A 27,909-nucleotide genomic window follows, 5' to 3' on the forward strand; every position below is an offset into this window, starting at 1 on the left:
TCCACGGGGAACCACGTCTGAAGCGTCCTTTACATAAATCTGAATAACCCTTGTATAAAAGAAATATAGACTGTGCTAATACCTGTGCTGTGACTGTTCAGACTTTCAAGTGATTGTTGTCTTTGGACCCGCCTGCAGCAACCGTTATCGACGCACCGGCTTTTGCAAGAACAGGTGAGTTGTCTCAATTTATTGTTTACGCGACTTCTACGTTGAATTCATTATATTATTCAGAAATTAACGGTCTTCAATTATGGTTTTAAACAAATCGATAAGAGGATACTGAATGTAAAAGTAGAATAATTGTCATTCTAGGAAAATCGGATCAATGAATACAGCGTAATAGAGCCACCTGTCTGTGAAAGCCTCATTCACGTACAGGATTGAATGACAGGATTGCAAGCCTTGTACGATGCAACTGCTAGTGCATATTAAAACATACACATAATATAAATAAAATTTGTTCTTTTTAATTTATTAACTGAATTTTCCACTTGATAAAAACTTGATATTATAAACACATTAAATATTTTTCGACCCATATCCTGGATTTTATTACAAATGCTTATTATTATTCCTGAAAAAGTTCTTAAAATGTAGAAACGATACTTGGTTTTAATAGTACAAGTATCTTTAAATTCATTAATTATTTATTCTAAGTTCCGTGTACTACTAATAGAACTACTCTATTTCTCTCCTTGGTTGTCGTAATTAGCGACTAAGGAAAGACTTATAAACATGGTATTTTTCTTGTAAAAGGGTTAGCAACCTATTAAAATCTCCATTCCATCATTAAGCTATTCAACCAAACTTGGCCGACTACTAAAAAAGCCTATAGTGTTGTTTCTTTATTTAAACTTTAGAGTATTCGTCTATCAATAATCGAAGTCTGTAAATTATTTTTAGGATTTTTACAAAATTTCTTGCATTTCATCATTTCTCTTATAATTTTTTGGTTTTAAAAAATAAAATGTCACATTAAATTTTGCATTAGAAATAAAAATTATAACAGTACTTACGATAACAGTACCATAGTAAAAGTAATCTAATACCTAAGAACCTGGGATATCTAATACTTAACATTTAATAGTACGGAGGCGAAACCTTTTTAAAGCAAAAGTGAAGGAGAACCTAAGCCGCTTTGTATATTTATACTCCATTATCTGCATGTTGTACATCAAAATTTCATTGTTTTATTTGAAAGCGCCGCCCACGGCTAGTAGTCCGCGAATCTCATCAATACGAGTACGAAATATGCGCGAAACTCATTTCATACATTTGCCTACTTCATTCACTCTTCTTTACGTTCAGTTAGCAAATAAAACCGACTATCTTATTAACGCAAATGTTAAATGCATGCAGAAAAAAAGAAGCATATAAATTTTATTGGAATAAAAGCACATTGTATAATATTCTTTTGGATGTGGCAGGAGGAAGCAAAAGAAAGATGGTGATCTAGCTTTTGACAGTACGCTTACAGTGTCTCTGTTTTGGTGTCGTTGTACTAGTATTTCATCACTAAAAACTTTATGAGGTTTAGTTATTCTCAATGACATTATTAGATAAGTATTATTTTGATTCTCGGAAACTAATAATTCAAGAAGTTAAGGTAACTTCTAAACTCAATAATCATGAAATCACAAGTATTTTCACTCTGATCTCTTAATCTTGTAAATAAACTTACATACATACATACATACATATGATCACGTCTATATCCCTAGCGGGGTAGACAGAGCCATCGGTCTTGAAAAGACTGATAGGCCACGCTCAGCTGTTTGGCTTAGTGATAGAATTGAGATTCAAATAGTGACAGGTTGCTAGCCCATCGCCTAAAAGAGGAATCCCAAGTTTATAAGCCTATCCCTTAGTCGCCTTTTGCGACATCCGCGGGAAAGAGATGGAGTGGTCCTATTCTTTTTTGTAATGGTGCCGGGAACCACACGGCACTGCCGGGAACCACACGGGAACTAAATAAACTTACTTTATATAATATACTTTAAATACTGGTCAGTGTTACACTATGATGCATCGTCAGTTCTGATGGACGGACAAATGATTTGTTTACCATGGTTGAACACTCGGGATGTAAAACTTTTGTTTTCAGATGTTTTTAATAGATTAAACACGTCAATATTATTTATTTACTAATTGATATTTTTAGTTTTCATGATTAATTTTTAGTTTTGAAAATATTACCGGAAGATAAACTTTACACACACATATTAATATGTACGTACAAGTACATATCTTCTTTATCGTTAAACATTCATTTTATATATCTAACAATGTAAAAAAAACGAATAGTCTAAATCGCCTTAGAAAAACAAGATGTAGGTAACCATTTTACCTCCATTACCTATACTAAAATGTAAATCATATAATACTTCAAAATGTCAAAGGGTAAAAACACAGATAATTATAAAATTAGCGAATTACATATCGCTTCCGAAATTTCCTCTTGGTAACGGAAAAATAATGATGTTTATTGTCAGTCACGTTCCTTGCCAGAATCCTCCGGACCTCGCGACGTTACGCCGAGACATTATCCACTCGGCGATCAATTGCGGCTCAATTTACATAATTGATCCTCATGAAAAACATTCCCTTAATCGGATATTACATCTTTCAACGCAATTATTCACTTGGGATATCCAATTTGATTATTTGCGGAAAATGGCGAACGATACGACAGTTATTACTTTAAAAACTGAATATATCGATATATTGTGTTCTTGTTTTCTTCTATCTGAATTTATAAGAGACCGTCTGACTATTTGTCTGATTGACTGACATATCAACGCACATGCCAATCCCGTGAATGTAGACATTTGATGGCATTTAGATTTGTTATGTGGCCTAGGGATGCACCAAAAGTGAATATTCCAAAATTCCCACGGGAACGGAAACGGGATTTTACTTTTTTACGTACGGAAATTGTAGGCCCAATCATATCCAAGTCATTCAATCTACTCTTTGTTGCCTTGCATTAGAAATTGATATTCTGCTCGACTTTTCAGGCACAAAGCATAGTAGATTATACCATCATTTTCTCGGTTAAGCCGTGGCTCCATTGTAACTTGAGATTTTCTTTACAAAAGGAGCCCACTAGGCATTTTCTTAGCAAATTTCCAAAGTCTTTTTCATCAAAAACTGAATAATGAGGCGGTTCTGAAAATAGTAATGTCACACTACGGCCTTCTTGGCTTAGTATCACCGACAACTGTACGTGTTAAGCAAATTATTATTAAGTAGATCGGATGAGCCTTTATAGGACAATCTATTAAAGATTTGATTGACACCTCATAGATCCACAAATTTAAACCTACATTATAAGTCGAATGAAAGATTGCCCTCCAGACTCTATCTACAGACATGATATCAAAATTAATCATCATTCATTACATAAAAACCTCCATTAAGTATGTGTACTCCATCCCTATGAATTCCGAATACAAATAAAATTAACACTTATCTATCGATAAAAGTCACAGCTCTCATACAAAAATAACAATATTAAACATCGTGGGTGTAGACATCGATTCTACTTAAACATATAGCAATAATAAATTAATCGAGACTACCGCAAATAGCACTGTGTTAATTAAGGGAGTTACAGGCTTTACGTACCGCGAGTACAATTGGAAATCCGGGATTATGCTATTTATTTTCATCGCTTTTAAAGTGGTCATAATAATGACCACTCGCCTCTGATGTAAATAAACCTGAGTGTAATTTTCCAAGCCCTTTGAAATATGTACTTTGTTTTTCATTTACAAGTTGGACGGTCCTGAAAGAGTTTATTTTGTGTTCAAGTAAACAAAGTGATATTGTAGGTAGTGGTTCCACTCCAGGTCAGATTGTTGTGGCGAAAATGTATTTATAGCATCTTTGTACGTAAACTCTTCTTTTAAAAATTAAAACATTAAAAGCAGCCATTTTAACAATCTCTTTAAAAGATAAAGTTTGGCTTTACAAAAACTCAAACGAACTTTCTCGAATTTCTCCGTGCTAATAAAATACTTCTACGGTATTTCCGTATTATTAGCATTATTTTGAACAGAAAGTTCAAGAAGGATCTATTTCATCTGTAAGATTTTGGCGTGATTCACATTTACGTGTATCACATTCATAGGTTTTATAAATTTTCGCCCAAAAAGATATTAGTCATTTTTTATTTTATTTTTTTAGTATGGGACTTAAATCTGCAATAATTCGACCTGTACTGAAACTGCTAATTTACGAAATACGTACAAAGTATAAACTAACTAATCCTGACACAATGAGATAAAAAGGCTAATATAAGCTTAGTGCTTGCCACTTGCTTCTTTGACAAGTGAAAAGTACCTGAGTTTGCAATTAATATAGAAGGTAGTTGTAATAAATGCATCAGTTTGCAAAGAAATCTTGTATGATTTAATCAAGTGATAATAAATTCCATTACTCTGAAGCGTACCTAATTTTGAAGGGTATGATTTCAAGGGAAAGGCTTTATTTGGAATTCTCCGTTTAGGCAATGGGCTAGCAACCTGTATCTGAATTCTCTGAATCTGAATTTCAATTCCATCATTAAAACCTCCAACGTGAAAGGCCACGGTGAAGGAAAGTACTTCAATAATCTTTTGAAAACTTGTCTTCCGCGGAAACATATGATATATGTAAAGTTTCCTATCAATTTTCCTGAAATCAATTCTACATATGTACATTAAAACATTTCAATTAAAAACAAACTTGTTATACAGCTCTTGCTGTGAATGACGTATTTATTATATTTATATCCAAAATATATCGACAGCGCAGCGATCGGAAAATTTCGACCGTTTTACGTTAACGACTCGATCGGCTATCTACTTCACACAGACCGATATTTTCTGCTCTAAATATATTTGTTGCTGTTTGTTTTCATAATAAAAACCATAAGGTAAATAAAAGCGCCCATTTCGTCTCTTTGATAATGACATAACGTCTTTTGAAAGGTCATTTTCCTCCATGAAATATTGCCCATCAAAATGTAAAGAAGTAGATTTTTGGGCCTGTTTTATAGAAACACATGTTATGTGTTGTATTAAATTCCAGATAAGCATAAAATACACATTATATCTTTAATTACATTTAAAAAGAAACGTATCTGAATATACGTTAATGAATGTAGTACATATAAGAAGAGATACAAAAAAGAAATTATAAATAGAATAAAGACATCCTAACACCCTGCTCAAGCTATCACATTTACTCTGAATGGCACTCTTAGTGATTTACTTATTAAATATTTAAAGAGTGATAAAAGCAAAATAAATTCCCACTTTGACATCGTCTTGAAGAAAAGCCTTGTAATTTAGTTAAGGATATATATAGATATTATATAATAATATATTTCTTGAACAAGTATGCAGGGATCGTGGCAAGTGGAAAGAGGTAGTCTCTGCCTACCCCTCCGGGAAAGATGCGTGAGTTTATGTATGTATGTATGTATTATATAATAAATAACTTTTGTCATTAGGTGACTGAAGACGTATCTTTTTCTTATTATTTTGATGATTAAGATAAAAGAAATGGCAACTTTCTATATAAGTCTAGAAATTTGCTAGAAATATGACCACACTAATCTGTGTCATAATTACATACAAGTACAAATGTTGGATATTGTGTAAATATTTTTTAAGGCATCTTCTTCTCAACTATAGTTTCAAATACGTCCGTACGCGTTAAAATTTATCGCAAGAAATTTATAGATATTCATTTTAAATTTGGGCGAAGGACAACAGCGTTAGAAGTACATTGATACGGTTGCGCTCCTGAAAAATCTCATTACCCCAATTTCTTACTCAGCAGCAACCTCACATGAGTCACTCGAAGTTGAGCAATATTCATAACTGGGTTAAAGTTTATTGTTAGGTGTAAATAGGTCAAGTTTACAACAAATACCGACATTGGCTGAAGGGTATCGGGCAGCTTCAGAAAACCATTTAACATTCTTGACATTCTATTGATGAATAGACGCGACAACAATTTCAGTGAAAATCTCTTGAAAAATTATTTGTTCAAATCTTAGAGTATTTACTAAATTATAAATAGCGAATGGTTCATTCGTGAACATTAACCTATTACCTACTTTTAAATAAGTGTACTGCAGTGCATAGTAATTTAAAGTGCGTATTTTCATGATACTGATATACCTGGCAGATGTTTCATGAAGATTAAAAATATCACTATAATTAAATAAGATCCTACAATTTATCAGAATAGGTATATATGGTAAAGTTTCGTCATGGAAATATTTTGCAAAATTTTTATTTATAGGATTTACAAAATCACTATGTTAAACCTTGCACCGAGACTGAGTGAACTTACCAGTAAATGTTTGGAAGCATGATTTCGTAACTGCATAAAGTACGGAAGTTAGCACCTCGATCCATGCGTTTAGTATCAACATCCTCTGTTTGCAGCTGAGGTCACAGCACGGGGATATTTGTAAACGATCGAAATAACATTGAACCTTCACATTTCATTCATGCCAGTTCGCCTTAGTATGAGGTTGGAGTGCAAACGTTTTCATTTCAAGAGTTTTCATTGAAACATTGCTTTTATCTTGTACATACAATATTAAATAACAAAGACTGTTTGCAAAATTTCTTGAACAAATATAATGCGGAAAAGCTAGCGTTTTCAAATCGTTTAAAGGTTAATCTTTGATAATTTATTCTCAAGAATCTAAGTGAAAGTAAATAATGAAAGGTTACATTATACTTCTACCTTAAAAACCTGAACATTAAACTAATACTTTTGTAAGATTGGCAACAACTCATAATGAAGCGAAAATGTGGCATAAATTCCAATCAGTCCTTAAAAAATTGCTAGGCGAGAGTGACATTGCACTTTGAGAGGTCAGTATTTACGCCTTTTCAGTTGTATATAATACCTGGTCAGGGCTGCGTATGAGAATCTGATGACCATGTTACACGTGGTGCAAGGATTACGTCACCTAAAATGTTTGTAGTATTTCCCATAGCGTACGCGCTGCGGGCGAAGCCAGAGCCCCGGAGTCTACCATAAATTATCTTTAACTCGACAGGCTACCTCGTGGAGTACTCACGCGGGAAACACGTCCGTCCAGAGGTATTTCAGATTTCTTTCAGCCTATACAATTCATATTATGACGATCTATTTCCAAATAAGAATATAAATGCATTATTGTTTTGAAACGTTTTGTATTTATTTTGTATTTTCTTTATCACATTTAAAAATACGGCGTTGTATGAAATTAATATAAGAAAGTGTTTTAATGCACCTCCTACTTTCAATTAGGTGTTTTAAAATAGGAACGGATAAATAATTATATGTCATTCACACCGGATAACTTCTCCTCTTCCTCCTGTTTTTAGTTGCATCCTCGCCACTTCGACCACGGATCGTGGATAAGATGAGTTAGGTTTTTAAATGATGCGAAACCCATCAAACTTCCGCAACCTTTACATGGAAACCTTACCCGTATTGGATCGATCATGGTGACACATCCAGTTACTTGAATGTACAGGTTTCCTCACGATGTTTTCCCTCGCCGTAAAAACATCGGCTTGTGTTAAAGGTAATGTATATAACTTCGAAAATAGTCATTGGTACATGGCCGAGGTATCATTTGAATCCCTGCCTTTATGCGCATCACGCATTACAACAGTAAAGTACGAGAACCTTACCGATTCGAACGCCGACGCTCCTAACAACAAACGAGAAAAGATATTACCGGCAAGTAAATCGCGTTAATAGCGCGGGACACGAACGGAAAATTGTTCTCATTGAGATTTTAATTAGAATTAGCGATTTAATATAAAGGTGCAATGCCCTTAATCAAAGTACAATCAAATAGTAATTAAAGTAGTCCTTTGCTTATCCGAGAGCGATGACTTCGGGAGGATAAGCACCTCCGAACAAGCAAACAGTGAAAGAAACTTAATCTGTTGATACTATAACAAAGTCTGTCTCTTAAATAGAATAAAGTCTAATTATAATTGCAGATTTTTATAAATATATAGCAAGATAATTCTTAGTATCATATCTAGCGTATAGTCCGGAGAATTTCGTAGGACTTTAGAAACGAAACGCTATAAAACGAAATATAAGCAAATAGATTTTGAATTGGTTAATTGATAAGTAGGATTTAAAGTCTTGTATTCATATTGGTCTTTCACATGCGTGATAATTATTTTTAAACGAAAAAAAAATATTAACACATTCCCATAGATAACGAAAGCACAAATAACTAAACACATACTGAAAAATAAAAAAAAATACTGATACAAAAAATCTGTGTTGTCCTTAAATTGGATCAACCAGTCATTAAAAACTCCAAGTTTTTAAAATGTCGTTTGTCATATTCGTCAACAGACTATTCTGGATCACGGAAGCTCCAACGGGTCTGTCAAAACAAAGCGCCGAGGAGCCTAGAAATAGAAAATAGAAAAACACAAAATTTTTCCTCCAGCTACTAATTCTCACCTACACTTTACGATCTAAATATTATTTTTTTTTCAGTTCAAATCCAAAGTAACATAAATTTTGAGATACAAATTGCGCTATTATTTATGTAATGTTTAAAGTAATCATGAAATTGAGCACGGAAAATAATTTCAAGCCCGTAACAAGATGTTCTATTAAAAAACGTTTAAGTAGGTTTATTATCGCTCGCTTGTTATTCATAAAAGAAGATTTGCTCTTACAGTTCCCGGTAACGTTGTAACAAAAGACTAACAAACATTTGTCTAGATTTCCTGTGTAACACTTACAGCGCCTTGTTGATAAATTATGCGAGTCAAGTTCTCTGAAACTAATACTGCTTTACGGAAAGCACTGAAGGCTTTTACGTAATATATAATGCGTTCCGGCCTTCCTCCACTGCCAGTGTCATGACGTCATCCAAGGCCCAGGACCTTGGCTAGTGACCTTCCAGAAGGGAATTATACGCGTGAGTCGGCGATTTACACCAAGGCCTTACCCTCCAAGTCGAGCCTTAGAGAGTATCCTTGAACGATAAGGTTAACACGTGTACTTACGCAAGTGCTTGAGAATTTTCTGGCAAGTGTTGGAAATGATGAATTGATCGATTTTGAAGTTTCTCGCGTTGATCATATTCATATTACATACGTAACTCAGATCGATGGCAACAGCTGCGCACCTAATTGAAATACGATAACCAACTCGCATGGACGGATATAATTCATTCTATACTTACATATGTTATTGTTTTCATAAGTCTTAAAGTTCATTGGTGTAAGGAAAGTTAAGGATATTGTATAAGTTTTTGAGTCAGATAAATAATGAAGATTTAGAAGAAGTATTTCCCAACATTTTACATGAACTAGTTTTTAAAAGCCGCACCGTTTTAAATGATTACAGTTAAAAGCGAGAGAAAACTAACTTTAATACGTCAATTTTAAGATTAAAAATATCCTTTTCGCAGGCGAGCCCACAGTAGTCTAGTCTCAGTAGGCATCCGTGCAGCCACGCGCCGCGCCGCGCCGCCCACTCTCGGCGCCCACTAAGTAGCTGCTAAGCAGTGTAGCCAACCCTTCAGTTTTTATAGGTCTAATTCTAATTTTTCTAATACCAAGTCAGTTTTCTGTTTTGTCATAAAAATATATATTTTCGTTGTAAGTCACAGTACACATTTCCTAAAAATTTTATAAGTGGTCAAAACATCGTTCGAGCTTGAAAATATTTTTCGCTACAATATAAGGAAATATCTTAATTATTCCATTATTTAATAAAATGGAATATTTTGTGTTTTGAAAACTCTAGTTTTATAGTACACCTGTATTCACCCGCGGCTTAGCCGCGCGGTTTTGACGCCACCTACAACAGAATACAGGTTTTTCGCAAATCCCACAGGGACTTTAGTTTATACGGGAATAAAAGATCCTTTCCTATGTCCTTCGCCAGACACTAAGTGTCTTTATACATCTGATTTCTTTTTCTTTTGGTGTAAATAAATAAAGAGAAAATAAAGAGTTTATATATCTATTTATCTATATGTACACGATTTTCTAGAAGTTAGGTTCAGGAGATTACGCGTGAAGGTAACAAACAAACTTACTTTCACATTTATAATATTAGTTAGGATTGTGGTTGGCAACACGCCTGTTAACCTGCGCCGCCGCTTTCCGTGCCCACGAATCGCTAACCTTTTGCCGTTCTGGAAATGTATTGCCTTATCTGTTTTCATGATCAGATCTTCTAGACAAACCTATAAATTCTAAATTTAAACCCTCATGACATCAATGGAATACCCGTACCTAATTTGTTTCGGTTTCATGGATAAGATATCATTTTATTTTTCTTTTAGTGTTTAATTTATGGTAAAATTTGCTCTTATGATTGTATCCTTAAAACTTGGTGATCTCAATATTGAACACATTCATTTCTTTCCATTTTTTATTGTTAAAGTTATTTTTGACTTAATGACTACAAAACTTTACTCGTGGATATCATAAAGATAACTTGGAAATCTGCGAAAGTCATTAATAAACTGTGTCAGCGTGGAATTTACCTAATGGTTCATACTCTCCGAGGGTAAGTCTAACAGAACCCTGACATTAAAGGGTTATGTTACGTGAGCGACCGAATTACGTGAGGGCCAGACCAGACTGCTTTCACTCGCATTACGTTATCATATTTTTCCTTCGCATTTTATACAATACTTTATTAAAAATATATCTACAATTCAAAACCGTTACAGACTTTGGAAAATCTCAATTATTTTATGTAACAGAAAATGTGAGCAATTTGTTTTGTGAATCCCTAGTAATAGCGTAAACAAAGTTATTCAAAGGACGTGTCACTCAGGGCATCGACTATCGACAATAGGGTGAAATATAGAAAAGGTTATATGTCTGTCATGTCGTCGGCTATGGCATAATCAGTCTATTTGTCCGCCGACATAAATGAATATTTTAAATGACGACCACATTTTACCATCTGTAGGCAAACATGGAAAGATCAAGACGGAACCGCTTCTTCTGCACTGACGCCTTGGAAGCGGCAGTAAACTTAGTTTTTAAGTAATTTATTTGACGTCAACCAATGTTGTTAAATCATACGACAATTATTAAGCGATATAATAGTATCCTATAATAATGAATAAAAATTTTGAATTTGAATTTGAATTTGAACATTCTGAAATGTCAATATCTCTAGATAAGTCGACAGAATCTCAACAAATTTAAGTCCGAACTGTTTTTTTTTATTATTGATTTTGAAGTATTTCTATATCCATGATAAAAGACATCATATCCATCTGTGATCTTGATTATTTTAAGAGACAACGTGGGTCGATACAACGTGAGGGCCGAAACACGTTGAGCCCAAAATTTATTTTCTTCTCCATACCTATTGACACATGCCTATAGCCAAATATTGTTTTGAATGTAAACAACGCGCTCAATCCAAAACATATTGACCGGTGGTGTGACGTCACAATTTTAAGTCCTCTGTTTATTTGACATGGTTGTAAGTACAGATCTACCTACTTGTTTATATCTGGACTACTGTTTAATGCCTGCTTTCGCTAATCTACGTGTTAGAGAACAAACAGCTGATTTTCCGCATCGAATGAAGTCTCTCAAAAGAATGAATCTGATGTCGTGAAGGCGGCTAAGAGATAGGCTTATTAACTTGGAATTCTTCTTTTAGGTGATGGTCTAGCAACCTGCTACTATTTGAATCTCGAGTCTGTCAGTCTTTCAAGACTGCTGGCTCTGTCTACCACGCAAGGGATATAGACGTGATTATGAATGAATGAATGAAATGTTTTCAGTAATGAATTTAATTTTTTCAGGATATAAGTACATAGCTAGCTAACATTATTTTATATAAGTTTTTTGGCAACTGTAACTTCTTCAGATAACGCATAAAATTATAATTTTAACTGATTCCGTGAAAATTACTCGACCTTATACAGATATTTTCACATCATTGTGCAAAAGAAACTACATAAACTAAAGACTACATTTATTTTGTTTCCACAAATAAAAGACAGTATTTTAAAATATTTATAAGACCTCGGAAGCTTGTCAGCGATATATAAATTAATTCACTTAACACTTTCGATGCAGACAGGAAGCGAATTATAGCAATTCGAACGCGTCAAATGAAAAAGTTTTCTCTGCGGATATTTTGGGCGGGAATCGTCGCGGCGCGTCGGCGCGGTGGTTGTCGTTGGCGCCAAACATAAATAAAGGCGATCGTAGTTATCACCTCCACGACAGAACCGCACTTTTTCATACAAGCGTGTTTAGAGAACGCCATGCTAACTTAAAATTAGTCTTACGTCAATAAGATGAGAGCCGCGAAAATGTCAATTTAATTCAAGTAAAATTTTGACTACTTACATTTTTCAATTGGTCTCGATAATTTGCAAATCTCTTTCCCATGTAATATTTTTATATTTCTTACATTACCTTTATCTTGAGCTGGGTCGAGATTGTATTATTAAAAGCAAAGAACAAAAGGATTGCACGTATTCGTATTTCTAAGTACACCCCATTTTTCGATCAGGACTTATTTCGGGCAAGTAAATGCCCGAAAGGAATACAACTCTTACAACCATTGTTTTACTTCCAATATCCACTACTCTCATAAATATAACAAACCTGCGAGTAGATAACAATATAATAAAAGCTGCATAACGATATCAGGTTATGAAAATATGATAGCAATAAATTAAACTCGGCTCCCGGTTTGATGTCTACATTAATATGGCATCTCATATCCTAGCCTGTGATATTAAACTGTTGTACACTAATGTTTTGAATGAATAATTTTATTGCACACTAATATATTATGTAAAGTCGCAATTATGTTTCATATTTACGTTATTTCTGTTTTTATTTGTACGATAGCTCATTTCATTCACAAATCGTAATCCATTGCCGCGTTTGCGTCACACAATCTTGTTATCTAATATAAAAATCTTAAATCCTTGAAATAATCTGCGTACAAGTGCCAAATTTATGACAAGAACTTTTATAAATTGTGTAAAGTTAACTAATTTACATCTCAATTTCGTCAAATTTTGAAAAAGAGATTCTTGCTTCCTTGCGCCACAATTTATTCATTTAAATATTTATTAGTGGTATTTATTAACACTCCACACATTACAATTGAAAACAAACTGAAAAAGAAGAACAAGGAATCCAAAAGTTCATTTTAAATTTCACAAAACGCTTAATATTTTCTCTAAGTTTTTCACGTAATCATAAGGAAAAATCTTTTGTTATTACATCACTTTAAAAGTAACGGCGAAGGGTCAAATGTTGCGTACATCACTCAATGTCGTAGTTACGAATACACGAACCTTGTTTACTCATAGGGACACCTGTCGGGTACACACGGGCACAAATGATTTAAGCCGGGACAAACAACACGAATCACAATTACGACCGTACGTTTTCATTCAATGCGCAATACATCGACCTGGAAAATAGAATCCGTTGAACATTCAATTTATATTCAAACGTGGCAAAACAAATTTATAAATATGTGCTGGGCTTGTTTGTTTTGTTTGTACTGCATTAAATCATGTCGTAAATAAATGGTACAATTGCAGAGGTTTACTGGAAAAATATTTCATCAGAAAATTTTATAATTGTAATATATTTACTCATAATTTTCTTTGCATCGTTAGTGAAAATTATTATATGTGTTATAATGTGAAAATTTTAGTGGAATTAGTAAATAAAAAAGAATGATAGGCAAAGCGAAATATATATTTTTTTAAATATAGGATAACAAGACATGAGGTAAGTAGTAAACTCCCATTTTTAGAAACCATATGCGTCTGATAGCCTTTGTTATTATTATTAAAACATTTTCAAAGTTTCCCGCTGGGCTATCCAACGCAACATAGTATACAAAACATATCGCAGCATTATTGTCAGACTGTCAAATCGTCAATTTGCAATGTAAGGTTATTCAACCAGCGTAGGCTGACGCACCAACTAAAAATAAAAACACCAGAGCATGGCTTACTGGTCAGTTTGTTACGGTGAAACTCTCTCCCCATGTCACACTCATATTTAACTTTGCAGTTCTAACTGGAAAATGGTACCTATTCCTTTTAATTAACCCTTTGCGGGTTAGCTAAACTTCGTATCATATTTAAGGTTCCCTGGAATTCCCCAAATCCTTAAAAGTCATCTCGAAATCTGCCCCACTATTCTCAAATCTAATAAAATTCGTTTTTGTTAACCAACCTATGTAAATAAACTAAAATTAGTATTGGTATAATTGAGTACGCGAATCTTTATCCCCTAGAAGAACAGAGAAAACAAATCCCACGCGAACAAAGTTTCGTGCAAATGTTTTTTCTGCTAGTATAATGTTAATGAAATAAAAATGTTACTTATGAGCTTAAAAAGGCCGATGTAATAAATTTTCAAAAGTTTTGATACATAACTCTCCATTACAATTTTATTTGATCTTGGTTAAATAAATAACTATAAGTTCAAAGGTCAATCTGAATTATTTTCAGCGCTCATACTACATGATTAATGTTGATCGAGTGAACTGGTTGCTATTTTTAATTTGCATCGAAAATTCTGTGTCAATGAATGAGTGTTCATGGAAAAGTTAATTTAGTACGCAATAATATTTACAAAATGGTTAGTGTAGCCTATTTACTCGCAAAAATATTTAATGTGAAGCATTCCTCAAACACAAAGAATTATATTTATAATGCTTTTGTTGTCTGTAAATTTTATATATAATAACTTAATTTAGAGAACGGTTTAAATCACCAATTAGACATGTCTTCTAAAACAGATGATCAAACATAGCAAATAAATATCAATCTGTGTTCACTTGTCCTCAGGTAACAAGTGTAACAATTTACGAGATGTAAGGATAGATCAGCTAATAACCTTCCGTTGAATTACGAAGTACTTAAGTGTCATTGAAAGAGCAGTAATTACTGTTCCAATGACGCGCTCCATTGGTCGGACGTCATCCGAGAAACTAATGAATGGAAGCGAATGACCACTAGAAACTAAACGCCACGCTCCTCTTACAAAGATTTACGTCTTGGAATGAACCATGAAGGATTGTAGAAATAGGACTACCTGAATGGGAGAACCCAATAATCAGTACTAAAACAGCACTAAAATAGAAATATTACAAGTTGTTACTTGTTGTGACTTGGCAAATTAGACACCATATAATAGCTTTCGTTGTACCTTGATTATCGAGTTAATAGAATCATGTAAGAATATAATTATAAATCAATAGACGCGTCAACAAGGCACCATCAACAATTTTCTAAAGTGAAACGATATCGTATCGATAGTATGTATAGTGACAGTGCACCAAACGGATAGATTATATAACATATGTGTATACTTATTCATCCATCCTATCCTATTATTCTTTTCACTATCCCATGTTGAGGTCGTAGAACCTCGACTTTATCCAATAATCCTCCTTCGTAGAATAGTCTTTACTAATTCCTCATTCATCCCTCATTCAGTCTATAAAAACATCTACTAGGTCTTAATTGTAACCACCAAAATCTACCAAGGAATTTAGGTCCTAAGTCAAATTGGATTATTTGTCTTAAATGTTTCTCCAGTTATCAGTTACTTATAGAAACACTAATAAATCTTCGTTAGTATAACTTTTATTTACTGTCGCGAGAAAAATCACAAATCAATACCTACGCCATGTTTTTTACTTCCGATCATCTATCAGACGTAATCATATTTCCGTGTAACGTAATGATTTTAAAGTTTTTATCATGAAAACGTGCCTACTAATGATTCTCAAGAAAATAACAAACAGTAAACAAACAAAGGTCAGAAATAAACGAATATTCATATGTTTACGTGAAGGATCTCCCGTGTGCAGACGTTACTAAGTTCTACTGACGCCATTTCTTTGAGTGGCATATGACGTGGTACTACTCTGTTAATTAAACTAAACGAGCAAAGAGTTATCGTCATTTAATGATTCCAATGAAGTGCATTTATATTCATGTGAAACGTGGAAACGATTCAAAGTTTATACTCACTATACTTACTATATATATAAATAACAATTATTTAATTAAGGATTTTCTTTTTATACATCATGATGATAATGATACGGTTATTGCTGGTTAAAAATATACGAGTAGTAACAACATCTTTTGTCATTGTTTCAGATTCAACACATTCATTCACAATGAGAGACGAGCGCGCTAATCTGCCGCGTGTGAGAATTGCCGTCATTGGCAGCGCCCGCGTTGGCAAGTCCGGTAAGAAAATACATAAAAAACGCCCGACGACGTAACTCACTCTTTTAAAATTAGACCTCAATTATATTAAAAATAACAACTGTTTTGTACAATAACATTCTAATGTTTTTTCGCAAATCTTACCTCGCCGCAAACCGTCGCGACCCAAATTCTTGCGAGTTCTTGTCATAATCTAATTGGTTTCATCAATCGTCAAAAAATTTATCTTCATTTATTTTATAGAGCCATATAAACTTTTTTTTAAAACTAACACATTTTATTGTTACGCAATTTTTTGAACTTAATTAATTTTATCGAGCCGACCTGTTTCCATGTGCCCAGAAATCTAATAACTGTTCTGGGTAAAATCATATTCGTTCTCATAAAAGACTAATGAGTCTAGTCGCATTCATGATTCAGAAATAAAAGTTCGTATTTCATTTATACTTTTCATATCGTTACTTTCAACTGACCTATGAAATAATTTAGTCTCTGAATAATAAATATCAAACTAGAATTAATAGATAGAATCGATTTTACCTCAAAATAGCGAATCCTTTTATAAGTTTGGGTGTTGTTTAAGTATCTTAATACTAATATCTTGAAATGACGTTAAAATCAATTTTTGCATTTCATTCATATTGGATGTCATGAACACAATAATTTTGACTAAGAAGTGGCTACTTCTGTAGTCGTTTTACGAGCAACCTCTGACAACCAGCCTGTAAATTCGAATCATGTCGCATTTTTTCTAATATTTAGATTATTTACTTGTTGTTTTAAGAAAACCTCCCATAATTCCAAATAAAGTTTGTACGATATATAACAAGCACTTATAGTGTTATTAAATTGTATCCTTTTTGTTACAGCCCTCATAGTCCGCTATCTAACAAGAAGATATATAGGAGAATATCACTCAAACACAGGTATGTTATAATTTGGCAATCTAAATAATTGTCAATAATAATTAAACATACAATAATAAATACCTTGACATTTTTTAATTTAGTTTCGAAGCAGCAAAAATCCTATAACTTCATTATAGTAATCTGTTTGCCCATTTCAGTGAAAACACACAGTGTTTGAAGCTACGCGTGTAAAGATGCATTTTTTTAACTATATGATAATTTTTATTGATATTGCTCAATGAAAGTGCAACATATCTAATGCTGCCTTCATTTTTTGACAGATCTGCTGTACAGGCAGACAGTGCCGATCAATGGCACCCCTGTTGAACTAGAAGTGATCGATGTCTCGGGCTCCAACTCCGACAAATTCCCAGCGGAGCAGGTAATTATTAAATTTCTTCATCTACATTTACATAGGTATCAAAATCGTGAGAAATTTATCTTCACTGTAATTGATTATACTTTAATGAATCATACTATTTCACACAATCGTAAAAAGACAACCTTCGCTTTGACTTGGATTTCAAAGGATCTACAAATAAAACTGATTAATTTGTATATAGGTTAATGCAATTCTATTTAACCTTGTCGGAGGAATCCTCAGTCTTCACCTTCGCTTGCTGAGTTTAAACAAATGTAAGCTAACCTCCGAGGGCTGAACAATAATACGCGTAGTAAATCACGGTGAGATTAAGGATGTCTGTAATAACAAAAATAACGACAAGGTTATTATTATGAGTGTTTATTGCGGCCAGTTTTAGATTCGAATTACTTTGACGGGTCTGATAATTTTTTTCATTTTTGTTTAGATACCTAATGTTTTCGTGCAGTCTTATTTAGAGTTACAAAAAATAATCAAATTCGCTTCGTTTAAGTAACCTACAAAGTTTAATAATATTAGAAAGTTAGAATTGAAAGCACCTAATTTATTGCATCAAACACATCAAGAAATCATGGAAATTTTAACATAACTGTTTTATTATGAGTACTAACCTCGTAATGCTCAAACAATCCGCGATCTCGTTTTCAAACGGGAATGAGTTCAGAATAATAACTTCTTACATATTTGTTACATGTTATGATAACACGGGGTATCGGCCGAATGCACACAAATCATAGTTACGATCGCGGTGTACCTTCCGCAAACAAACATTTTATAAAACGTAGAACCCGTTTAACGATCTTACAACTGGGTTAATCTTCGCAAATATAATGCTAGAGGAACAGAATTTGTTGTTGCCGTTCCAGTGACCCACCGTGAGCATGCACTGTTTGTGAGTCATCGTGTTTACAACCCTATGCAGAAACATGTGCCCAAACAGAAATAAGGATGTCTCAGATTTATTAAAACTGTCTGCCTTTTGTTTCTTATTTCGAGTTATACTACAGGTACATTTTTGAGATAGGTACACCCTAAAACCCTTACCGACCTTTTCAACTACTAAATTGAGATTTTCAAATTAAAGATTTTTATGGCGTTCATTTAAAAATTCTTGTTATCACTTCAAAATCGGGGAACGGGTTGTGACTTCATTATAAGAACCTACGTACATACATGACTAACAGTGTCTACATCGGTTCCTATCCCACAATCGAATAAAAATAAATGGCTACTCAAGGAAAAAAAATCGATGAATTCTTTAATTGCATTTGTCAAAAATATTTATGGAAATTCTCGTCATACTATTATCGTTTGAAGTTATATTTTACAGTAATTTTAAAATAAGGTTTTTTTGTTAATATGTTTATGATATTTCGTAACTCAGTTGCTTAGTTCACGAGTTTATCTTACATACGTTAGGCTATCGATCTTTCATTACGTTTTCTGTCGCCAAGTGCTTGGCCCGTCGTTGGCTTGACGACAAATACATGAGAATATGCCGAGACAGGAATCTTTTATACTTCGTAAAAGCCGTATCGGAAGGAAAATGTAATGTATCGGGTTACATGGAGTAAATCATTTTATACACGTAGCTAATGAGCTCTTTTCTTGTAGGTATATTTTGAACGAAAAGCCGTGTTATACTGCGTTACCTTGAATTTATTCAACAGGATGTTCGGGAACCTAAAAGAAAATTAATAATTCTTGGAAAGAAATTTTGAGTGTATGCTCTTTAGCAAATTAGCAGACAGGGGATTTAAATGTGGGAAGTACTTTATCAGGATTTCAACTTTCTCGTAAAATCAAGAAAAATGTAATATTTTTTCTGGGAAAGTTGACTTAGGACTCTTTGTAGAAATTAATAATCGTATTGCTATTAGCTCTCTCTTGTTCACACCACGATCATTTTGTGGTAGAGCAACAAGAGATTCTTTCGTTGTTATTCTCGTACTCTTCATGTTATGATTACACTGGCTAGTGGTCAGTGTAATCTCAACTGGTGCCAATCATAGAGCCGTGGGCGGCCCCTGAATCCGCGCGGCCAATTTTAACGCGGAATTTTGGCTCTAACGCAGTAATTAATCACACATACTGTCTTATCTTTATGTCGACTATCCTGTGAATTTTATGAATGTATAATAAAAAAATATAAGAAATCTCAACTATCTATCTCGAAACGGTTAGAATAATGCTCGATTTCAAGTAACAATACGCGCATAGTAACAGCCTATTTTAGTTCCAGACTGGAATCTGAGACAGTCCATATCGAGCTCCAACAGACGAATTGTTTAACTTGAGATTGCTACTAGGATATCTTATTTGTAGGACTCGATTGGGGATCTATATCATCTGATGGATTGCCAATTGTGACAATAACTTGATAACTAAATATTTGTAACAATAACGAGATTCATAGATAGATAACATCCGTTGTTTATATGGACCTATATAATTTCTTCTTCCGCGTGGCGATGACTCATATTGTGTAGGGTATGACACTCACCATCTCAAATAACAATTTACGTGTGAAAACTTGGTCTCAAGGTCTACAGGTCAATTCGGTGGTAAAATACGTGTATTGGCATCATGTCAAATAACTCCTCGGCGCACCTCCCAATGTCTAAACATTATTTTAATCGCACACAACTATGTACACAAAACAATTTTACTTTATTCTATTATACATACATACAATCACGTCTTTATCTTTCGGGGTAGACAGAGCCAATAGTCTTGTATGGCCACGTTCAGCTGTATGGCTTAATCATGGAATTCTATTTCTTATTATAGGTACCTCTTATCTTGTTTAATCCGAAATTTCTTTTGATGCAGATCCAATGGGCAGACGCGTGTCTCCTAGTATACGCTGTGACAGATCGGAGTAGTTTCGAGTACGCTACTCAAGTCCTAGAAGCCTTGAAGAGGACGCCGCAGACTGGCAGCCCAGCCCATGGCCCCGCGGGAACTCCGGCGACCATGCCGCTCGCCCTCATTGGCAACAAAACAGATCTGGACCACTTGCGACAGGTATGTTAGACATTGGACATTCTAGTACAATAAATAAGCCAATTAATTGTATAAAAATAAAAACCTTTTTACTTTTATTTTTTATTTTTTTCATTCATTGTAAACAGCTTTAATATCAAAAATTCTAGCTAAACATTTTTCATACTTTCGATCGTACTTTTATACGCCACAGTTAATCAATAATATGATGGAATTACTAAACAGGACAATTCTGCTTTGCATAGATTCACGTTAACCGTGACACACCGAGCGTGATATACGAGATACGAAAGTAATTCAAAATCGATATTTTAGAAATTGTGTTATCAAGGAAGATTGCGAAACAAGACAAACTTTGCGAACAGCTTAGCAAATATTTGCGTGGGCGGAGAACAAATAATGATTTCAACTGTCTCGGTCTGGTTCAATAAGGACCTTTGCTGTTGTAACCTTTAGTTTTTAATAAGTAATGAAAATGTTTGGATTAATTTCAATTACCGTTATAACTAATTCGAAAAACTTTATTTCTCCATTACAATCTCAATGATTAACCGAACAGGTTTACTATTCAGTTAAGTTCGTTTGGGGTGGTTTGGTGACAGAAATCGAAAAAGATTTATTTTCAATGTAGGATATAAGGTACCTTAAGGACTTTTCTTTAGATATTTTTATTTTCTTGTCATAACATATACGTAATTACCTAATTTCTTTTCTTAGGGAATTTAATGGTCTATCGTCTAAACTCAAATGATGATACAATAGAACTGTTTGCATCAAAACATTGATATCAGTTGATGGAAGTGATGCTAAAGTTTAGACATTGTTCTGACGAAGACAATAGACCGCGGCCCGCGCTGGGGCCTCGTACACACATAAATATGTACATCTATATATAATGCTACTGACAGACAGTTTCCACATTACACAATAGGTGAAATCTCGTTGGATACCCTTCAAATACAAGCATAGTGACTGAGAGTGTCCCATTGAAAACCTGCCAGTTTGAAAACGTATTGAAGTTGAAACTTCAAGAACATATTCAAGGGAATTTGTAAATTAGTATCTTGATATATGATTGCCAGAGGTAGTGGTAGTCTATTTGCGATTGTCAAAAATAGAAGAAGTTTTAGTTAAGATCGGGTTGGTATATCTGGAGCACAAAGTGGTGTAGAGTTTCGAATTCATGAAAAGAGGTCTGCTGTAACTTCGATTTAATTCAGTTCATCAAATCACTGTTATTATATCTAAGTATTTCAAAATTAGTCAGTTGCCTATTGAAAGAGGCTATTACGCAAAAGCTCCAACTTGTCAGCAAAGTTTTCTCAAGGTTTATGAAAGCCTTCATTTCTATAGCTCTTCATGTTTCATTTTTATTTCCATGAATCATTTTATACGTAAGCCGACAAGTTAGCAATATTTTCGTTTTATTACGTTGGTCTTTGACCGATAGGAGAATATTGTTTTGCCTACATACATATACCATGTTACAGGTAGCATTATAACATACTATCATACCTTGTTACAGGTAACTACAAAGGAAGGTCAGACAGTTAGTGCTGCTCACGGTGCCTCGTTCAGTGAAGCAAGTGTAGCTGATAACTCGGGCGACTTGTACCGGTGCGTCGACCGCTTGCTCGCCGAAGTGAGAGCACCGCAGCGCACGCGCAAGTTCTCCGTCACTAAGATGCTCGGCTCTCTCATAGGTAATTAATAATCTTTTTTACCTATCAGCAATTTATCCCTTTTAACTTCTATCTTTTACACATATCTTGAGACTATAACGGAATTTTTTAGGAAATAAAAGTAATCGATGATTTTTCTGGAAATGTCCACCTCTATGCTATATTAATATCAGAATAAATGCTTTTGAACCAATATATTTAGCAGGGTTCTATAATTCGATGACTTTATTGCAGGTGGTGCAAACAACACCAGCCTAGCGAGCCGCAGCGGGTCGATGGTCGCATGCCCGCGCGTGCCGACGCCCGCGCGCGCGCCACTAGCGGCGGCGGCGCCCTGACCGGCCCCGGCGCCGGCGCACCGCGCGCGCTGATGCCTGGCCGGCGCCGGCGCCGTGTGGCTCGCGTGCCTACCCGTGCCCGCCCGCCTCATGTCGCCCGCCCCCCTATCTGCCGCCATCTAAAATGGACCTAATTAGTTTTGACCGGTCTTGAACCGAACTTAGAATCTCATTTGATCTGAAGGTGACTTTAGAACAATAAGTACCCACCTAAGCATAAGGAAAGTTTCTTAGTCGCGTGGATATGGTTGTTCGCAAATGTGGCTATAAAGAACGTATAGGGGATTTTGAGCTGGTTATGATGCGAGGCTCTTCGACTGGTGCTTAGTAACGCGAGCCTTCTATTCCATTAATTTTATTACCGCCGCTCTCACGGTGGTCTTGGTGTTAGGTGATGGTATCACCAAACTGAACTACTTCGAACCTGATGATTCTCACCAAAGATTGGATCTAGTCTAACTTAAGTAGTATAAGCGAAACCACCAGAATTAGACGCATAAATAGTATATGAAATCATACAATTCATGTGTCGTGTAATTTGGTAAATCTGGAAGAATTTTATACCTGTGTCAGGTAGTTCATGTAGCAAATGAATGTGCCATTTCAGATATCGATCAATATTTAACTGCTTTGTATTAATGTCAGTTTTTAAATATGTGTGTTTCATTATAATATGTGAACCAGTTCGTGTTATGAAATTCATGTACCTAGTATGCGTAATCTAATGATTATAATACGATGTGTAATAAAATATTCTATTAAAATAAATTTTGACAATAATTGTTATAAGTATATAATTTACAAAATTATCATCAAATAGTATTACGTGCCAAAACTTTATCGAATTTCAAAAATTTATTCATCATATTTATTAAATAATACTCATAACATGTTATTTGTAAACTAATGTTAATATATTGTAAAAAATATTATAATTGTAGATAGTTTGATCAGTTAGCCACCCGGCAGATTCAGGTACATAACTGTAAATTTTATAGTACCATAAATTGAAATGGGTGCTTTTACGTGGGTACTGATGTAAAAATAATTTTATGGTACCCTACCGACTTTCATTCCTGGATAAATTTCAACAACGGGTGGAGAGCTTCTCTTTGTACGCTGAGGTGCTGAATCTTTACGAGTTTGTATTCAAAATACAATATTCGGTGTATTGTACCTACGACATGGCCTAAAAACTTTTTGTACCAAAATTTTCTACTTTTACAAAGTAGTTGATGTGTAAGCAGTGTAAATAAGTATAAGCATATGTGCTATATAGTTATTTTTAAAATATAATTACATCTTCGGACTCTAAATAAAATAGCCTAAAGGCTTATTAGCTTTTATAAAAAGGAAAACACCGAAAAACCCGAACCAAATATGTATGGAACGCACTATTCTTAGTCTTACTACAATCGTGTAATAATTGTAAATAAATTTGAATTACTGACATACGTAAATGGTTCGGATATACAGTAATATGGTCCTTAAATCATTAGAAATTTATGACTTGAGCTTTGAAAAAACAACGCGAACCAATTTTTTTAGAAATCATCTGCTTTCATATAATGAAAAATAAAGAAAGCTTTTTAATGCTGTTTATATATTGGTACATATTTAAATTTATATCATTATACCTATATAATTTGTTGTTTGTTGTATATTATGAAAATTCTGTAAAAACATGCATTATATGTGTGGAATATTGCTGTTTAAGGTACATACTTTTTGTCTAGTCATTTAGCATAAGGGCTGTGAAATAAATGAATGTATAATGAAACCGTGACCTGCAAAGATTTCATAGTCGAAGCAAGAATGATCGACTTTGACACTTCAATTATTGTACTACATCTGGAGATATTGAATAGCGTGTTGTATCTAAAACTGATATAAGAATACTTAACAGACCTGCTCCTTAAGGCGGCAGGGTGGTCATTTTGGACTCTGTGTTTTCTTATCTTAATATTCGATAAAGAGATTAATGAGATGTCTTGCTATTCGTACCTAATCGAGAAACCCAATCTTAATTATTAAAAGCTGGTACATATTTGTACCATTTTTTTAATATAAAAATTCAACTAAGAAAAGTTTTAAATATTGTATAAGAATTTATGATATTTTTCTTGTTTACGCACACTTCGTTATGTGTGGGTGTGTCAATACACTCTTAGGTACTACTTACGACTTTAAAAAGTAAAATTATTCTGATCTAAATTACCTTCAAACACCTAAATATGTAAAAAAAAGAAATTCTTTATTCATAAATATCACCCACACATAAATAGAAGGCGAGAGAGAATTTGAAAAGGGAATAATTTTATTTTAAAAAATGTGTCATATTACGCATTTATGATGGCAAGAATCTGAAGTGTTGATAGATAGTACTAATGTTAAGCAGACTAAAACGAGTCGGAACTGATTGGATTAGTTGTATATAATTTGAATGACTAGCTTTAATATACTATTAAACGTTTCGTAAGATAATTATTTACGTGTTTTTTTACGATCAATCACCCTTTTTTTACATTATATAGACTAGAAATTGATTTTTACTACAGAAAAATGGGCGTTTTTTGAAGAAAATATAGGGCCACATTGAAAAGTATACTTATCACTTTCGTCACCACCCACCCACCATCTTAATGTGATTTACTCAGTCGAGACCCTTGGTGAGCAAATGACAAGAACTCCTACAAAACAGATGACGACAGTTATATAATAACATCATTATAAAACAATCTTCATTTAATAATATATAACTCAAAATCGATTTAGGTTCATGACCTTTAAGACAAATAAAAGACGCTAGTCGACTGATAAACAGGGCTTCCCACGCCCTACGAGACTTTTCTTGAATATTCCATAAAACATCGTATTGTCATGGACGTTTAGAAATAGTCCTATATTCATTTTCGAAGTCTTACACAACATTGATTTCTATGTACCTTTTGGCGAATAGAAATTACAAATATACAGGAACACCGACGTATTTGGTATCTTTAAGATATAATATAATATGGTAATGATAGTTTGCAAGATTTTAAAGAATAAATAAAAAAAATCTAGAAATTTGTTCCGCTGGAAACCTCAGTGTTCGTATGTAAGGTATTGCGTTCACCTGTTAATCCTTAAACCTGGGAATTGTGATAAAACTAGTATGGTTCACACAAATTTCCATATTGACAATACAGATTTGAATAAACCGAGTGATATAAATTACAGAAGCTTCGATACTGGTCTAGTATACAAGAAAAAATATGATGTGTTCCAAAGAAATTAACAAACTAAACTGAACTGAACGAACAGTACAGGCAAATACACAAAACCAAAACATTAGCATAGAACTAGAACAAGTTATTGCAATATAAATAACTAACTTAAGTACGTTTTGTTACCTGCCTAAGGGCGCTCATTTCAATTTAAACTTGAAAAGTGCACAATCGCAAAGTCGAAATAAATATTAAATTGACAATGAAACTTCTCATTTCTGTTCTCTACATATCACGCCTTTGCGGGATAGACAGAGTCAACAGTCTTGAAAGACTTAAAGGCTACGTTCAGCTAAGGTTTAATGATTGAGATTCAAACAGTGACAGATTGCTAGCCCATAAAAAGAGTACCAATTTTATTAGCTTTGTGTTGGTTGGTATTGGGTCTTTCTAAGTCTTTATCCACGAGAATGATATGGATTCTATCCTATTCTAAAGTGCCGACAACTACACAGTTCCAATGAATATAATGATCAAAGTTACGTTTTATTCAAAAAACCGTAACTGTTACTTAATTTGGTGACGTTGTGCCTATTGATCAGAAATTTAATTTTGAAGTGAATACTTAAACAAAATGTTCTTCATCTCTCTAACTCAAAGACGCTTACTAGGTTATTCATATCGTCTGTCTAATGCCTGTAAATCTCCGATATTTATGCCTCCCATTCAGTCAGCACACTTGCTGAATTACCCAATAAATTTTATTATTGAGATAATAGCGGAGTCCGGTAATAGCGGATAAGTGAGTGATGATAAAATTAGTTTCTTTGAATAAACACCATCTATATTTATCACTAAAATCTGAATTCTTATTATTCGATTTCTTCGACTTTGACCTATAATCTATACATATAATACATATAATAAAACGCAAAAAATATTTTGTCTGTACATTTAGTAGGTATTATGACTGAAATGGGTAGAGATTTTTTTTATATTTTTTGTCTGTCTGTCTGTATCTGACTGTATGATCACGCTTAGCTCTTAGCTTAAATATTTAACCGATTTAATTATAACCTTCACCAATTTTACATTCAACTCGAAATTTACGCGTACGAAGTCGCGGGCAACAGCTAGTGTTACATATTAACATAACATTTATCTCTCTTTCATCTTTTCACTACATAATAAAGTCTGCCTTTTTTCTCTGTCTGTATGTACGCGCTAATCGAACGGTTTTTTTTCGTGTTTGAATGTTCCTCTATATGTAATTGACGAATAATATGACAAAATTTGAGGTTGGCTGCTGTTATGGCATTTTTCTTTTAGTTGCTACTTTATCCTCGAAAAATGATGGAGAGATTTTACTCTACTCGTCTAGCAATCACGTAGCGCAAGTGCTATTTTATTAATATCTGTTACCAGCAACTTCGCTCACCCAAATTATATTCAGTTATCACTAAGACTTTTGCATTTTTAATATAAGATTGAATAATGTTCCTTAACATTACAACATTTTATACACGAGCTCACCTTTGCGAGTCAGCGCCCGCGCCATTTACGGCCACCTAGCGCCAGAAATTTAATAGGTTAGTGAAAGTTTTATTACTGGCCGTTCTAAATATTTTTAGGGAAGTCAGTAAATAAATCGCTGTCGTAAAGTAAATAGTTTATTAGAAATTTTTCAACTTGGCATTTACGCACGAGATATAATCTTTTATTGAATCCTAAATTTTTACAAGCTGACATTAAATAGAGACGCTAATTTCAATTCATTATTCTTGAATCTACCTTTCTTTATAATAGTTACGTATATAAAATAAATTAAATCAGGTGTTACACAAATATACATTATTTAAAAGCAATTCGATATAGCGCGCCGGTCATTCACGCGTTAAAATAAATCACAATCGCATTCGGTTTGGAACAATGCTCGCGAGATGAGAAGGGTGCGCGCCCCAGCTGCGTGCCCCGATCGATCTGTGGACCGCGTCAACTTCCACATTACGCTCTGCACTGTCTGTCAACGCAGTTCCAAATTTAAACGCGTTCTTTGTACAAATTATTTTTAAAAATTTAAACAATAGACTAAATCGCCGGTGTGATGTGTTAATTGTTTTTTTTTAATA

General features: G+C 33.9%; 1 protein-coding gene across 1 annotated transcript; it reads left to right on the top strand.

Moving 5' to 3' along the window:
• LOC106143595 (ras-related and estrogen-regulated growth inhibitor) lies at positions 1–25,014 on the top strand. Its single transcript, XM_060945244.1, has 7 exons — positions 1–174; positions 16,184–16,276; positions 17,125–17,181; positions 17,445–17,545; positions 20,378–20,572; positions 22,077–22,254; positions 22,468–25,014. The coding sequence occupies exons 2-7, from the start codon at positions 16,204–16,206 to the stop codon at positions 22,569–22,571; spliced, it is 708 nt and encodes a 235-aa protein (XP_060801227.1). The 5' UTR covers positions 1–174; positions 16,184–16,203; the 3' UTR covers positions 22,572–25,014.
• Positions 25,015–27,909: the final 2,895 nt, after the last annotated feature.

The sequence above is a fragment of the Amyelois transitella genome, chromosome 2 (assembly GCF_032362555.1).
Source record: "Amyelois transitella isolate CPQ chromosome 2, ilAmyTran1.1, whole genome shotgun sequence".
NCBI lineage: Eukaryota > Metazoa > Arthropoda > Insecta > Lepidoptera > Pyralidae > Amyelois > Amyelois transitella.